General features: G+C 36.9%; 1 protein-coding gene across 4 annotated transcripts in view; it reads left to right on the top strand.

Annotated features, from left to right (window-relative positions):
- The window catches only part of NF1 (neurofibromin 1), a 93,327-nt gene that overhangs the window by 30,331 nt on the left and 45,417 nt on the right, over positions 1–17,579 (top strand). For 2 of the 4 annotated variants that reach the window (XM_084299768.1, XM_084299767.1), the window contains exons 21-36: positions 302–742; positions 1,181–1,320; positions 1,857–1,979; positions 2,388–2,471; positions 2,923–3,039; positions 3,589–3,770; positions 3,888–4,099; positions 4,676–4,837; positions 5,304–5,407; positions 6,284–6,419; positions 8,745–8,807; positions 10,482–10,640; positions 11,386–11,483; positions 11,631–11,777; positions 12,249–12,395; positions 12,717–12,827. In XM_084299768.1, coding sequence (XP_084155894.1) covers positions 302–742; positions 1,181–1,320; positions 1,857–1,979; positions 2,388–2,471; positions 2,923–3,039; positions 3,589–3,770; positions 3,888–4,099; positions 4,676–4,837; positions 5,304–5,407; positions 6,284–6,419; positions 8,745–8,807; positions 10,482–10,640; positions 11,386–11,483; positions 11,631–11,777; positions 12,249–12,395; positions 12,717–12,827 — 2,426 coding nt within the window. The remainder of the gene's footprint in view (positions 1–301; positions 743–1,180; positions 1,321–1,856; positions 1,980–2,387; positions 2,472–2,922; positions 3,040–3,588; positions 3,771–3,887; positions 4,100–4,675; positions 4,838–5,303; positions 5,408–6,283; positions 6,420–8,744; positions 8,808–10,481; positions 10,641–11,385; positions 11,484–11,630; positions 11,778–12,248; positions 12,396–12,716; positions 12,828–17,579) is intronic. The other 2 variants (XM_084299770.1, XM_084299769.1) reach the window with 1 other exon arrangement.

The following is a 17,579-nucleotide window of genomic DNA, read 5'->3' as shown; positions in this document are numbered from 1 at the left end:
AAATTTTTTAAGAAAAAAAAAAGCTGCTGACTATCATGATTTAAATATGTTTTGTCCTACTACAGAGCAGGGAGTCATCTAGGCAACCCCTTTTGGTCCCTTTTTAATTCAGTTTCTTCAAATTCTACAAAAATAGCCCCTCTGGATAGAATTTTGTTCATGCTGTAAGATGCAAACCATAGTAATTTGTTGAGATGGAATTAAAATGGTGGGATATGTTATGACATACTTCTAAATTCTGATCTTTCTCCATTATTTATGTTTAGTTGAAAAGATTTCATCTTCAGTCCTTCTTTTTTAGGTTACGGAAAGTCTTCATAAGACGATTGTTAAGAGACGAATGTCGCATGTTAGTGGGGGAGGCTCCATAGACTTGTCAGACACAGATTCTCTTCAGGAATGGATCAACATGACGGGGTTCCTATGTGCCCTTGGAGGAGTGTGCCTACAGCATCGTAGCAATGCAGGACTAGCAACCTACAGTCCACCTATGGGCCCAGTCAATGAGCGTAAGGGCTCCATGATATCTATGGTATCCACTGAGGGAAATGCAGAGACTCCTGTTAGCAAATTCATAGATCGATTATTGACTCTGATGGTCTGTAACCACGAGAAAGTGGGACTTCAAATACGGACTAATATTAAAGATCTGGTGGGTTTGGAGTTGAGTCCAGCACTTTATCCAATGCTGTTTAACAAACTGAAGAATACCATCAGCAAGTTTTTTGATTCTCAAGGACAGGTAAACTGTTGATATATTCCTTCACTTGTGTATCTTAAAAAGTACTGGTCTTGTTTTTCACATAGGTAATTGAAATGGGTTATCTGTTCATGTTTTCTACAAAAAAAATTCAAACATTGTGATTGTATTTGAGCGCATGTGTCATACAATTATCATATTTTATTCCAGGCTATGTTTAACATAAAGTAATTAAAAACATTGTTGAATTCTTAGTAAACTTTCAGAGTACAGAACCTGTGAGAATTGTCTCAGAATCTTTAAGGTTGGTAGTGTTAGCATATTTAATGTTGATATGTATTGCAATTCTTTTGACTTGGTGATTCTAGAAAAATATTTATGTTATATTTTCTGCAGTATATTTTATGAAAACACTTTTTTTTCTTTTTTTTTGAGTTAACTGCAAACAGGAAGTTAACACTACTAACTTTCTTCCCTTAGGTTTTGTTAACTGAGACCAACACACAATTTGTAGAACAAACCATTGCTATAATGAAGAATTTGCTTGACAATCATACAGAAGGGAGCTCAGAACATCTTGGACAAGCTAGTATTGAGACAATGATGCTAAATCTGGTTAGGTGAGAAACCTGGTTAATCTTCTATACAAAGTTATATGTTTATGGAGTGAAGTAGACCCTTTTAGTTCTATATCTTTTCTGCTTCTACCCATGGAGAAAGAAGTTGATCCCTGCTCTTACTGTTCTGACAACTTCAGTAGTCATAAAGATTACTTAAATGATAGCATAGACTTATTTTCTTCAGAACCAACCATTCCATACCTCACCCCCTTTCCTGGAATTATTTCTGTTTTCTTTTCTGTACAATAGTGTTAGTGGTTAGAAACCAGATGAAGGGTAGGTTTCTGTTTGGGTTTATGCCAGTCAGAAACGTTTATGCCAGTCAGAAACCTTTTTGGCCTCAAGAAACTTGGTGCTGGTCTTCAGCTGATATAAGGCTTGGAAAAAACATTAGCCCAAATACTTGCTAACCCACTATGTAAGTCAGAGTTGTATCGGCCAATGTGTAGATTATGACACAGACCTGAAAAGATTTCAAATGCATGGGCCTCGTTTTGTACAGCATGAAGTATTTACTTTTTGCTTTTTATCTTCAGATATGTGCGTGTGCTTGGAAATTTGGTACATGCAATTCAAATAAAAACTAAGCTCTGTCAGTTAGTAGAAGTAATGATGGAGAGAAGAGATGACCTTTCATTTTGCCAAGAAATGAAATTCAGGTAAGAAAGAAATTTAGACATAATAAAACACCTTGGGCAGTGTAATGTGGACAAGTATAATTTTGGTGACATATTTAAAAAAAATAAAGAAAACTTTATTATAATGGTATATATATATATTTTTTTACTTCGTCTTCAGTGTTAATAGTTTAGAATCTAGTATTGCATTATAATTTTATTTTGAATATGGGGATACTAAATGTATGTAAAAAAACTGATACAGAGTGGGGTATTACTTGGTATAATAAAATTCAGTTAATCTTCAATATCTGGTGGTTCGAATATGAATTTGTAATACTAAGTGCAAGCAGTAGTAGGTGTATTTAGGTGTGTGGGTTATTATTTAGGGGGGAAAAAACAGAAAAAACAAAGCTAGCAGTTTTATGTTTTTGTATCTATATTTCACAGAAACAAAATGGTAGAATATTTGACAGACTGGGTTATGGGAACATCTAATCAAGCAACAGATGAGGATGTAAAATGCTTGACAAGGTAAGAAAGGGTACTATTAAACTGCTTCTAAAGTTGCTAACAGTGTTCCAGATACCATTTGATATCCACAGATCAGTTGGATTATGTGGAATTTCTGTAGTGGTAGTAATTCTAAAGAAAAGACCAAAATTGAAACTTAATTTTTTGTGAGCAGGTTCTTTTAAAATGTACATGTTTTTATTTAAATCTTGTTAATGCTATTTCTGATTTAGTGTTAGAATTGCTTGTTTTATTTCCTAGAACTATGTCTTCATATGATACATTATGAAGAATAAAATTGTCAAAGATTATAGTGTTGAATTCATACTTAAGTTTTTTTTAGTGAAAACATTACTTTTTAGTTGTAGTCCCTTAATAAGGTGTTGCTTGAACCTGTACCACAGAATGTGATCGCGATTTTCCTGATGGATCAGTTTAACAACTGATTCTTAAAACCTTAAAACTTTTTCAGAGATCTGGACCAAGCGAGTATGGAAGCAGTGGTCTCTCTTCTTGCTGGGCTTCCGTTACAGCCTGAAGAAGGAGATGGTGTTGAGTTGATGGAAGCCAAATCTCAGTTATTTCTTAAGTAAACAGTGACTTTTAACTATTTCTACTATACAATGTCTCAGAGTGGAAGCACCATATGACTTTTACTACCAACTAAGTTTTTTCTTCTAGCAGAAGTAGAGATTACCTCGTATAGATGTCATTTCACAAATCTCTGCCTAATAGGTTTATGGAAACATTTTCATTTAGAAAATAATTACTAAATTTGTCCTTGTGTCCCCTTAATACAGACATATCCTTAGTTCGTGGGAGGGATTAGCTGGGTTTGAAATTGCATTTTCATCCATGAAATTTAAAATCTCTTTCAAAACAGCTGTTTGTAAAGGCACACCAGTGGAATTTGTTTGTTTTGTTTCTGCAACTTATATATGAGTTTTTAGGGCAGTGCCTCCTAGTTCTTACAACATATTTTTTGAAAGTTTAAACTGTGCTACAGGGAAGATTATTTGGGGGGATGGATGGGATTTTTTGGGAGGCTTATGGTCTATTTACTTTTGTATGCAAATCTTTCCAGACCGTTGCCTTCGTAGAATCTGTTTTAACTATCCAAGTCTATCTTTTTCTTTAGATATTTCACACTGTTTATGAACCTTCTAAATGACTGTAGTGAAGTTGAAGATGACAGTGCACAAACTGGTGGCAGGAAACGTGGAATGTCTCGAAGACTAGCTTCGCTACGACACTGCACTGTTCTTGCTATGTCAAATTTACTCAATGCAAATGTGGACAGTGGTCTTATGCACTCCATAGGTAAAGTAATTGGATTAAGCTATGCATAAATGAATACACAATGAAGACATTGGTGTTTGATTCATTTTTACATTTCCCTTAGTAGTTATGTTTTGTTTTTGTTTTTGTTTTTTTCAGGCTTGGGCTATCATAAAGACCTCCAAACAAGAGCTACCTTTATGGAAGTCCTCACCAAAATTCTGCAGCAGGGAACAGAATTTGATACGTTAGCAGAAACAGTGCTAGCAGATCGGTTTGAGAGATTGGTGGAGTTGGTTACAATGATGGGTGATCAGGGGGAGCTCCCTATTGCTATGGCTTTAGCCAATGTGGTGCCTTGTTCTCAGTGGGTAAGTTAATTCCTGCATTTTATTTCCTAAGTGTTTTGAAAATAATAAGACTTATAATTAGGTCAAACATTTTGGGGGTGTAACAACAGCCTGCTAAAGAGAGATTAGACCTACCTTATGTAATAACTAGCCTTTCTTATTGTATTCTCAGAAATCCAGCTGCAAGAGATCGTGATTATCAACAGTAGTTTTATATTAAATTTCAGTTAATGCCTGGGAACAATTTTGTATACAATTATTATAATAAATGCATTTGTTTTGGTTGATGTTATTTATTACAAACTGCGTGCTGTAATGCAGACAAACACAACTGTATTTACTCCTCAAATTTAACAAGATGAATTGTTTTTTGTTATACAGCAGAATAAATGCTTATCTGTCTGGGCTAACCATTATGAATTTGCGTGAGTAGTTATCATGAGAGAGATTTTTAGGCAAACAATAGCATAGGGAAGATTTAAAAAAAGATTGTGCATGCTTAATTTGATATTTATATGCAAGACTCCATAGCAAATTTAAATAATTAGTGCAATCTTTGACTCGCTGCTCAGATGACCATTTTCTGCTTCTTTTAAGGATGAGCTAGCTCGTGTCCTAGTCACACTCTTTGATTCCCGGCACTTACTCTACCAGCTGCTTTGGAATATGTTTTCAAAGGAAGTTGAACTAGCAGATTCCATGCAGACACTCTTCCGAGGAAACAGCTTAGCTAGTAAAATAATGACTTTCTGTTTTAAGGTATGTTACCTAACCTTTCTCTCTGCTACATATCTTTTTAAACTTATGACTACCTTAGTTACATGAGTGATTTGGGGTGTAGTACCAGCTTGAAGACTGTTTCTAATTGTCTTCTATTTAAAGAGAAGACAAGTTCCAAGGTCTTTCATTTCAGTTTAAAATGTTGTGTAGTACTATACAAACGGAGCTAGGGTGTTGCGTCAGTATACTCTAGGAAGGATTTCCATCTGGTTATTAAGTTGATTTATGATTTGCTCTAGATTGAAAATTAAATAAAATACTGGTAGAAGTCCATCACGGTTGTGTTTCAGAAGTGAGTCTTCCAGAACACCAGTTTTACAGACATCTGGCTTATGCCAAAACAAATCAAGTGTTTTCAAGCTCTTGTAACGTACAGAATTTTGGAGTGTTCCTGTGAATTGCTATGTTAATCTGGCCACATATTCTGATTTTCTTTTTTCAATAGGTGTATGGTGCTACGTATTTGCAGAAACTTCTGGAACCTTTATTAAGGACTGTGATCACGTCCTCTGAATGGCAGCATGTTAGCTTTGAGGTGGATCCTACAAGGTTTGAGATTCAAGGCGGGGGGAAACAAAAGTATTTATAAAATTGTCTCCCAGTCATTGTGATTTCCTTTTCTTTGTTGTAAATATTTTTCTCACACTTTCATACTTTTCTGCTCCTCACTTCACCAGACACATTCATTTTATCTGCCAACAGTCCTTATACCCAGGGAGAATTGTACAGAGCTGTCCAACACATTGAGATGAGTTCCGCTGCATGTCCTCTAAGCCCTGAGAGAGTAAGGAAGACAGAGAGTCCTTACAAAACCCCTTCTCCTACTTGCTACTTCATACTTTTTGTAGGCCACTAATGCGGGGGTTTTCCAGTAGTACCAGAAGGCATCTGCTTTAGGTCATTGGATTAGTTACAGAAGCAAGTTGGAATGCATACATACTGTAATTTTTTTTGGCTTTAATTTCTCATATCAATTCAAGATTTGGATTTAGTAGCTGTTCTGTTGTTTTGAATTCTCTTTAACTCTTGAAAAATTTTCAAAATTCTTCTTTTAAGTAGTTTGCCAAGAGATAGGTTTTATTTTTAATAGTTTAGCTGTCAAACAACTGTGTCTATCTCAGAAATCCCTTTCACAGAAACCATCATCAAACTGATAATGCAGGCCTCTTGGAATTATGAACACTTGTCTTAGTATGGAATGATGGGAGAGAATCCAATTTACAGCTCTCTGTTTATTACTAAGTTTTGAATGACCTTGTATTTGTCACTTATGTAATTTAAATTATTGATGGAATCTTCTGTGTGAAAGATTGTAAATATTTCTGTAAGATTTTTATTTACCCCTTGGGATAAGGTTACTACTGAAAATACAAGCATAGTCAGTAGGATTTGATTGCTGGTTATACATTTATGGGTCTCTTTCAGATTGGAGCCTACAGAAAGCCTTGAAGAGAACCAGCGGAGTCTCTTACAAATGACAGAAAAATTTTTTCATGCAATCATTAATTCTTCTTCAGAGTTCCCCCCACAACTTCGCAGTGTGTGCCATTGTTTGTACCAGGTATGCCTGCAATGGTTGCCTGCCCCTAAACTTTAGGGTTTGATTTTACAATTCTAGTAGTTTGCATCTTGGTCTAGTAATGGGTGCATAGTGGGCATTTCTTATAGTGGGCTGCTAAAATTCCAGTAGGGGATGGATATTCCTGCTGCCCGCAGGACCAGTAGGAAATACAGTTTGCTGTCCTTCTGGAGGAGGCTGTCGCAGAAGGGCTGTGCACAGCAGAGGTTGTGAGCTGCAGTCTCTCCATGTTCTGGAAGAGCTATTGTTGGCCTTTCTGCCATGGAGTCTGTATCTCGGGTCTGAAGTAAAGTGAGGAAAACAGATTTTCTGAGCTATGTTTGGAAGGAGAGCATGCAAAGGAGCTATTGTCAACCACAGCCGCATGTGCGAGATTGCTGTGGAAAGTGAAAGCATCCTTGTCTCAGAGAAACAAAACTTTGAACTAATTATGAGTAGTACAAAAACATTCTATGCAATGTTAATCATTATTCTTAGCACTGATAATGTTTTAGCCGTTATTAATAATTTTTGTGGTGAATACTGTTGTGATTTTCAGAACTTGGGGGTGAAGACCAGTGCATTGTGTTGGGACTGTTGTGGGTCTGGGGTTGTTGTCCTCAGCTGTTGGGAGGAATTAGGAGTGCAAATGCTGGCCTTTTGTTTCTGCTGTAACAGCTGGTGTAAATGGCTTCTCGAGTCACCTGGCTCTCTTTCTGCCTCTGGTTTTAACAGACTGTATCCAGGTTGTGGAAGGTTTTTTTGTTTGGGTTTCTGTGTGTGCGTTAAATAGGGAAACGAGGTGGGCAAGTTGGTTTTCCTTTAGGATCAGATGGTCAGTCTCGCAGACATTGACTGCAAGTGGATGTGTCACTGAAAATGCCATGCGTGCTTGATTCTTGCTTCCATTAGGCTGGTTTGTCCTGGATGTTTTCCTAGAATTGCTTTATGTGCTGTTGCTAGGGTGCATCAGACTTAGATCCATTGCAGTGATACTTTGCTAAAAATTCTTCCTATGCAAACCATTTTTAATTCTGACGTGAATTGGAGTTACTGGAATGTACTCTGCAATGGGGTGGTTTTCAAAGATTCTGCTGTGGGAGCATATCAGTTCTATTGTTTTTTGCCTTTATATTGTTTCAGTTAAAAGGCTAATTTACATGATTTTTCTTAATAAAGAGGGATGGAAATTTTACTTCCTTTAAATGCAGTAGCCTGATGAATAGAGTAGAGATAAGAATGCTTCCAAAGTTAGCTCTTTCTTTCTAGAAGTTGCACAAAGTCAGAAGTTTGGTAAGGACAACATCAGTTAACAGGTCTTGAATAAATCTGAGCTGTTTAAATTTAGCTTGGTTGGTGGAATCGCTTTCACTGACTTGCTTTTTTACTGTCACATCTTTAAGTTGTATGAATTTTCTTCCAGTTCTTTTCTCTAAAGATTATATATGAATCGTTGGTGTGTGCTTGTTCTCAAACAGCTAAATATTGCTAGCTTTCTATTGATAGAATTCCAGGCTTCACTTAGTATGGGGCTTTTCAGTGATGCTAGTTTATTCTTACAACTAATATGAAAGACATAAGATTGAGCTGCAAGAGCAAAATTTACCTCTTTGCGAGGCAGCAGTACATAAGGCTAATGTGCTATATCTTTGCTCAAATCCTGTTGTAAAATACAAGAGAACGTGAGGTTTTGTGGTGGGTCCCTTTGCCTTGAAATTAACATAATCAAGTCAAATGTCTAAATTTGGAAATCTATAATAAATTTGATGTAGATCTGCTGGCTTTTTTTTCCCTCCATTCTCCACAGAACTACTTTATGTTATCTTTTAGCTCTCAAAGTAATAATTAACCATAATGAATCACAGATCTAACTAAATTGAAGGACACACAGAGAAACATTGGGAAGATTTAAAACTCTAAATTTATTTTTAAAGTAATGTGTATATCAAAGGTATAACACTTTACTATTTCTACTATTAAAATTATTTTGGGATGGTGAAATACGTCTGAAAGCTGAATATACGATTTAATGCCCAATATTGTATATCATGAGCACATTAATGTGGTTTGACTTTTAATCTAGCCAGAAATAGTAGAAATGATTGAAACGCAACATTTGCTTGTTTTGTATTTAGTGCTTTGTAAATAAGATGTAATAAAAAATGTGGAATAGAACCTCCATCATCAGTCTTTAGTTTATATATTTCATTTTCTGTTGGTTATGTTTGTTACATTTTACTGTGTAATTTATGTACAAGTCAACATTGGGTTTTTGTTGCTGTATGTAGTTGGTGCTGTGACTTGTTTGTGCTCATCTCTGTTCTGTAGGCAACTTGCCACTCTCTACTGAATAAAGCTACCGTAAAAGAAAAAAAGGAAAACAAAAAATCAGTAAGTTTGGAGACCTTTTTACTAGCCATTTCTTTCAAACCACAACAGAAATCTTTTGCTGTTTATTCAAAACATCTTCACTTCAGTCTATTTGAACTCACTGTAAAATCATTCTACTAATTCTGGCACAAAATAGCTTTCATTTCAATTAACACTGGAATTATTTTATATTTAAAATATTCTCTGTGTGCCTATCTGAGTAAACAAAAATACATCTTTAACATTACAGCTTAGCATTTAATATTCTGATTCCTCTACCCTTACCACCATCTTCCAAAAAAAATGGAGAAAGAAAATATTTGGGCTGGGGGAAAATCTGAGTCTGTTTAGTTGCTTTAATACTTCCGTAGATAACATGACTTCAGCTTGCATCCTGGGAGAAGAACAATTAACACATGGTTTGCTGAAAAAAGGCTCCTATGATTTATTTCTGATATTTTCTTTTGTTTGCCTTCTAACTAAGCAATAAAAAATAGCATTTCTATTTATTTACTGAGGGAAGATGAGATTTTCCACTTTAACTTACTGTGTTAAAGAAGAGTTGAGATGTATATATTGTGATAGAGTGGTATCATTATAAGCTAAGGCTTACCCTTTTCTTTGACAGTGACCTCAAAATACAATGTGTGAATAATACTGAGGCAGAATAGAAATTTAGACTTTTATTAAATACTCCCATATTTTTTGCTATAACTGAGCGGATTAGTATCATGTTGAAATGCAAAATCTGTGTGCAAAGTAATACTTTACAAGAAAGTATTATAAATAATTGCATCACAAGATAATTTGATTGAGGTTGCTACCAAACCATAATGATTCTTGACGTGTATGCACTTATGGCTTTATCTGTTTTAAGAAGCATGATTTGAGATTGCACTAGTTATGCTTTGAAGTAGTATAGTAAGCTGGGAATTGGGTCTTATTTAAACAATTTAACTTCATATATGAAACTTGTTAATTTTGTTCTGTGAAATGGTAGAATCTGACATTATGATTAGTTGATAATTGGACAAAAATATACATATATAGATATTGAATTTTTATAAGACACTGGCTACTTAGCTCTGGATCATTCTGTCTTTCCTTCTTTGGTAAATCTGTTGAGATATGATGGATCTGGAGAGAGATTTCTTCAAATATCTCCCTCCCTCAAATTTAGATTAGTCCTGAAACTTTAAGTCATGTAATTCACATTGATGGGGAGGGCCTTGAAAGTAATATTGAAATAGTTATTCAAATAAAATACCTGAGAATTTAAAAAGAATTACCTGTTTGATTGGAAGGCTGTGCACACCTGATTGTGAACATATGGCATTTGTCCACTTTACTGTCAGTGGCTGAAATTAACTGGTGAGCAACTTTGTAGTTTACTTTCTTAGCTTTGTACAATAGCTATTGCAGGAATTTCACCCCAGCAAGAAAGTTTATATGAAAGCTGAAGTAAGCCTTGCCAGTGTCTGGATAGCCCCCTCACCCCCTTACTCTTCTTTCCTTCTCTTTCTTGATTGTCTTACAATACAAGACCATTAAAGCCAAGAGAATCCTACTCAAATCTATTGAACTTGATTGTTATGGAAAGAATATGTAAAGTTGGACTGCCGTACAAGACTTTTCTCAGATTGCTTTCCCTTTTCTTTAATGCAAATATATTATTTATAATTCTCAACTTCATAGGTTGTTAGTCAGCGATTTCCTCAGAACAGCATTGGAGCAGTTGGAAGTGCTATGTTCCTCCGGTTCATCAATCCTGCGATTGTCTCCCCTTACGAGGCAGGGATTTTAGATAAAAAGCCTCCACCAAGAATTGAAAGGGGATTGAAACTGATGTCAAAGGTGAATCAGTGTATACTTTTATTTGGCCATATTGTGTGTTCTGCCTGAAGTAATTCTGTTCTTCAATTTACAAGAATGAGAAAATTTAGTTAAACTTTTTAGTTTTGTATAACAAAGATCACGCTTATTTAAACTGCAGAGTTATGTTTATAAATCATAGCATGACGTAAAATCAAAGAAACCAACATAACTTCAACAGTAGTGAAAATATCTGGTATTAATGAGGTTTATAGAAGTTTTGAAGAAGTAGCTTTTTTCTTCCATCTCAGGACTGGTACCATTTGGTATTACTTCCTGTAAAAAAAAAGAAAAAAAAAAAAAAGAAAAAGAAAAAAAAAAAGTGTGTGGGGAGGAGTTTACTGGTTCTGTACAACTTCTGTTGCCTTGTGTATATTATCCAGTTTTAATTGTTCTAATTGTTGAGAAATTTTGATTTTCTTCAAATAGGCATGTGCCTTTACACCTGTTTGTGATTTCCAGAAAAAATACTAACCCTTAATAAAGCACACTTTTGAAAGATGATTTCTTTTCCTGGTTTAAGCCCAAGTAAATCTCAGAAGTGAAATCTGTTATTTAGAATTATGTAAAAGAAAATACTTTGTACTAGGTGGCTTATGTCCCTTTTTTTTTTGTTTTGAAGTTTCACAAGTTAAAATGTGTATTTCTAATAGTGAAGTTATATTGGCAGTTGTAACAGTTAGGACATTAAGCCTTTATGTGCCTCTTCCATCTTTTTATTATTTAGATACTTCAGAGTATTGCCAACCATGTCCTGTTTACAAAAGAAGAACATATGCGGCCTTTTAATGATTTTGTAAAAAGCAATTTTGACGCAGCACGAAGGTAGGCCCTTTGGAACCTTTTTTAGTTCCAAATATTGAAAAAAAAAAAAAAAAAAGTCATGTATGCTTGCAGGCTTTTGACTTGCATTGGGTCTGCGTGTCAGACTTCCCTTACACAATTATGGCAATCACTGGTTTTCAACTCTAGGTTTTTCCTTGATATTGCATCTGATTGCCCAGCTAGCGACACTGTCAATCACAGCCTGTCTTTCATCAGTGATGGCAACGTACTTGCTTTGCACCGGTTGCTGTGGAACAATCAGGAGAAAATTGGCCAGTACCTTTCCAGCAACAGGTAAGACTTCAGAAATATTATGGAGGGAGCTGCTGATGGGGAGTGAATATTTTGAATTATATTCAAATGCTTTTACTGTTATTACTGAGAAGAATATGGTGGCTGAAAAAGTCTTACCTCTGGATACTTTTTTGTCTTACTGACACCTCATCACTGGGTGCATGTCTAATATCTTTCTTGCCTGTTTTGCTGCCAGCCTTCTGTACAAGTGTATATTTGTCTGTCAATCTTTGTAAAAATCGATATGCATAATACACATTTTTCTAATTTCTTCACTGAAAACATTTTTTATAATTTTGAAAAGGATATGTAACCTCTTCAAGGTAAGGAAGGGTACTAGGCAAATAATAATAATAATAATAAAACAAATTTAAAAACAAATAGAACAAATAATAAAACAAAACAAAAACAAAAAACAGGAATTGCTGAATAAATAAAGACTTATCTGTTAAGTAATAATGCTGTTTCTAGGGACCACAAGGCTGTTGGAAGACGACCTTTTGACAAAATGGCTACTCTTCTTGCCTATCTGGGTCCACCTGAGCACAAACCTGTGGCAGATACACATTGGTCCAGTTTAAATCTCACTAGTTCCAAGTTTGAAGAATTTATGACAAGGTAATGAGATTATTGTGGAGGGGAAGCTCATTGTGGGTCTTCTTACTTCAGCAAGGAAGTAGTTACTAAGACTTGAGTTTTCATTTTGAAGGAGGGTTTAAAAGGCTGGCTGTATGTACACCTGTTAGGTTTGTGAATAGAAGATTTTAATTTCAATAATTAAACAGAATTAAATCAGAATGCAGTAGCTTTTGTGATTTAACAGAGGTTCAAGATTTTATGAATTTAATGCTTCTGTTTAAAGATGCAAATAAATAGTGTTTGGGATTTTTGTTTTATTAAGGCAGTTGTGAAAAGCTGATGTCATGTACTGCTTTTTAGGCATCAGGTGCATGAAAAAGAAGAGTTCAAAGCACTGAAAACATTAAATATTTTCTACCAAGCTGGGACATCAAAAGCTGGCAATCCTGTTTTCTACTACATTGCTCGGCGGTAAGGCATCTTTCACCTCCTCTGTCTAAAATAAACATGTAAAAGCTGAAGTATGAAGTGTATATATGAAAGAGATGCAAACAAGACTCTGAAATTAACTTATTTGCTGAATATTGGTGACAGAAGTTTTGAACGGTGATCAGAACTAAATCAGAACTAGTTCTTCCACCTAGGAATATGTACACCTGCAGAAATATGCCTGAGACTTTAATTTTTATTTATTTTTCACCGTTTGAAGTAAACTGCATCTACACCACTTTACTATTAATCCTTTATCAGAAGTTTTAGCATCTTCATATTATGAAGTATAAAATTAATAACAAGCTAAAATAAGCAATAAAACTGAAAAAAGTCCCCATATCCCAGTCATTCGCAGACTTCATAAGAAAAGGAGAGTCATTGTGCTCACAAGTAACTGATGGGTGCAATCAAATCAGGATTGAAAACCAAGACTGTAGCTGTTACACCTTTTCTCTGAGCTGTGCTGGTGGTGCCCTTGCCCTTGGTACTGGTGCCGCTGTTGAGGTGCAGTCTGGCAGCAGGGGCCGCTGGTTTTGGCACCGGCGGGGTGCTGCTGCCATGGTCTGCGGAGTTCTCCCTGGTGCCACGTCAGATGCTGAATCCTTGTGTCATTGTGGCACTGGCTGATGCTAGCAGGTCTTGTTTGGATGTTGGCCTTCACGGTCAGATGGTTGCCATCGCTTTGTGCTCCAGTGGGGCTCTTGGTTTTGCTTCTGCTGCCATTGCCAATGTGGTTTTTGCTGGTGGTTAGCTGAGTTGGTGCTGGTGGAGCTGCCTGAGGCAGTAGTGCTGGTGTAGAGCTTGTGGGCGTGCTTTGGCTCTCCAGGTGCTTCTGTTGCTGATGGGCTGCTGGTTTAGGCTGCCAGTGGTGGTTGCTGCACCAGTGGGGTGCTTGCTTGCAGGACCATTGCTGATGGCGTGCTCACTGCTGGCATGGTTAGGCGTGGTTGTTTCCTGGGGTCATGAGCTGCTTCTTGGGGTAGGGCTGGGAGCACAGCTTTTGGTGGTGATGCCAGTACTGCTGTCCTCGTGTGCTCCGTGCTGGGGGTAGTTCTGCTGCTGGCAGTGGCAGTTTCAGTGATGGTGCTGCTTCCAATAAAAAGTGTTGCCGTAAGCTGAGGAAACGTCCTCAGTGGCAAACTTTCTGCAGACCCTTTGAGCTCATGTAAGAACATGGGTGCAAGCAGGGGAAAGCATTTCTGAAGCAGCGTATTCTGTTTATATTCAACAACTTACGTAAACAGTTAATATATGTTTGCAAATAAGGCATTCTTCAAATTTACTTATCTCCAGTGAAAATCATACCCAACATGAATTTCATTTTTTTTCCAATTAACTAAAATTTTAAATCCCTACTCTTACTCACTCTTAGAACTTTTCATCGCATTCAGTAGTACTTTTTATTCTGTGTTGTAGATTGACCTACAAACTTTCTAGAAAAGTCTGTGCTCTGTTACACCATGTGACTTTTGTTATTTCCCCAAGGAAATTTTCAATTTTTCAAGTAGGGAACAATTTTAATAATTGGAAAATTTTATTGTTTTGCTACTTGATATAATAACCATACCTTACTCCAAATTCAGGTTGAAGGCCAAAAAAACAGCAAGCTTTGAAGAACCTTTCTGAATATAACCTCTAACTTTATAGTTGTATTCTGCTACTTAAATATGGATTCCTATCCAGAGATCCAACAGATTAGTATATCTGTTCACATTTTCATTGATTATGGTTTTGATTTTTCAGAACAACAACAACAACAAAAAAGCTTCTGTTCAGTATCAAATGTGGAAGGTAAAACAAATCTCTTTCCTTCCGGAATTTTGTGCTGCCATGCCAAAGGGTTTTTTTTACGCTTTAAAAAAAAAAAAAAAAAAAAAAAGGGGGGGGGGGGGGGGGGAAAAAGTAAAGTTTAAAGACTCATTTTTTAAATGTTCCATTGTGCAAGTGACATATCTTTTGATTACGAGTTTTGCTGAAGTTGATTTCTGCATAGGCTTATGAAGGGTTATGGTTCTCATGGACAGCATGTATCAGCTTAAATAACTGTGTTTTGAAAAGCATGCTGGTTGTTTTAGACAACATAACTAACTTTATACAGTTGAATGTCAGTAGAATTTTAAAGAATATGTAATGTATTATGTTCAGACCCCTTCTAAACTAGTTGTGCTGCTGTCAATAGTAAAAACAAATTGGGAAAACACAGGAATAAAATGGATGTTTGGAAACTCAGATTATCTCCCAGTTGTTGTGTTTGTTCACTGTTGTGGTTGAATAAGCTTGAAAAATTTTCATCCTTCTACTGCAAGTTAGCAGGATCAGCTAGAGTCACTTCATCTCTCCACTCCCACCTGCATTTCTGGTCCATCCCTCAATTCTGTCAAAGTAATTTTGGAAACTGTTTCTCTGACACTGATGCAAATATGTGTCACGAGAAAAAATATCTCCTTTTTAGGATAGATAAATAGAGCCAATGTAGTCATACAGGTACACCCATCTTTTCCTATCTTGGACATGAGCCTGCAGCTAATAAGACAGAAAATATTACTTTTTTTTTTTTTTTTTGAGGTAAAGTCCTTGGTGTTTAAGCTAGAATACACTGTCTTTAAATTCTCTTTAAAATTTGTTTGCTTGCCACCTTTTTCTCCTCCAGTTTTTCCATTGAATACTGTCTTATTTCATGTCAAGTAAAATAAAATGCCTGCATTGTTATCCTGTCCTGTTCAGGCAAAAAATTAGGTATACATATGCCAAGAGTAGTGACAATCCATCTTCACGAAGTTTACTCTGTCTGGCATTGATCCAGGGCATCCTTATCTATTCTGGGAAGACCTGACATACCGTGTTTTCTTCATTTGCAGAGCAAGGAATGGTAATTTCACCTGTAAAGAAAGAATTTCTGGAAAGAAGTTGGTACAAAAGCATGCAACACATGCTTGCGAGGTGTAGAGCCCGTACTACGTTTTCTTTAAAAGCAGAAAAATAAAATTATCCACAGCTGGCTAACTTAACAGGAGTGTTCAGTCTCTAAAGAAGCTTATAGGCATGGTGGTTATGACTTAAAAATGAGTTCATATGGAAGTGATTTTTGTAAAATATGTACCGCTTGCGAAGCGTATGTGTGTGAAAACTGAAAGAACTGACCTCCATTAGGAAGACATGTGAAGATGGCAGCAGTAAGCATTACCCCTTTTGTGGGAAGCATTTCAGTTTAAGGTTGGGGTTTTTATTTGGGGTCTCTCGGCGGGCGTAGGAGAGTGTTAGCGCTGCCCAAGTGGAGGACATCGGCCTGACTGTCGCAAGCTGGTGCTCTGCACCCCTTCAGCACCGGTGGGACCGTGGGGACCCCCCCACGGTGGGTGTGCAGCCTGCGGTCCCAACACGCAGGTCCCGGGGAGCGACGTGTGCCAGGGCACCACAGCAGCAGTGAGCAGTGCCCAGTGTTGGGACGGCGAGTGCCTCCCCGGTGCTTCTGTGGAATGGCAAAAGGGTCTACGTGGTGCTTACTTGGGGTATTTGTCTTAGGGTTCTGAGCCAGATGTCGTGTTTTGAGGGGTGAAATGGGGAGTGACTGTTTAGATTTGAGCTGGAAGGACATTTGAGGGCTTGCAGCAAGCAGATTATTTTTTTTAGTTTGAGATCTTGTTGCTAAGGCATTGTTGAGTCATTTTACTGATATATCTGGATCAGTTTGTATCCTTCTTGTGCTGTGAAATTTAATCTTGTCTGTCATTTTTCTCCACATTGTGTTTCCTGGGTAACAACCAGACTTCCAAAGCCAGTGATCTTCTGTCTCTAATCCTTATTCTGTTACTAAAGTGATCGATAAATCAATAGATATTGATCCTGAAGTACTGCCATCAAGTTTTAGAGCTGATATCCCAAACTAATTAATAGGAAATGTGGAAATATGGACCTCTGAGTTGTTTCACACCACAGCTATCCCTGCAGCAATTTTGATGTTTTAAAAGCCAACATCTCTACAAGAAGGCGTGCCAGACCTCTTCTGGATAATCAATTAATAGTCAGAAGGCAGCACCATTTTCAAAAAGACTACTGAATGTCATTTTGAACTGTTGGATAGTTATTTTCCAACAAAGAATTTTCTGAGGACAGATTATTGTATTTGTATTACCAGAGGCCGAATGACCAGCATGTTTAAAAGGAAGCTGGTTCGGTAGCGTTCACATCCTTGCCTCTTGCTTTTATTTCAATTTGAGTGCGCTGTTGCCAAGCAACAAGTGCCCGACTCCCCCGGTCGCCTGCCTACTCCAGCTCTGTTATCAACTCATTTGTATGCCAGAAAAATACAGGGAGCCTAAATTTCGGTCTGCTTTGTTGAAGGCAATCTGACTAAGAAGCCCTTGTTTGCACCTACCAAGGACGAGTTGTGGGTAAAGAGATAGCCCTGGAGTTTGGGAGGAGGTGCCGTCTCGCTTCCATGCACATCTGTGATGTTTCCCAATCAGTACGTGTATTTAGAAAAACCACAGAACCCCATGTGCACATCCAGGCTTTTATCAGCATGCTTAAAATTTTGAAGTAGACTTGCCATTTGCCCCAAATAACTTGTGGAAAACAGGATTTTCTCATAGCTTCACTGTTCACTGGGTAGTCTCTTTATAGGTGGAACATGCTCGGAACATTTAAAAGTTGAGTTCACGTAGACGTTTTGCATCCAGTAAGATTTAGCATCCTGTGTGGAATGGCTCAGCAAAAACATGTAATATTTCA

This window comes from Netta rufina (genome assembly GCF_964035555.1).
Source record: "Netta rufina genome assembly, chromosome: 21".
Lineage (NCBI taxonomy): Eukaryota > Metazoa > Chordata > Aves > Anseriformes > Anatidae > Netta > Netta rufina.
This window is presented reverse-complemented; position numbering and strand designations above follow the sequence as displayed.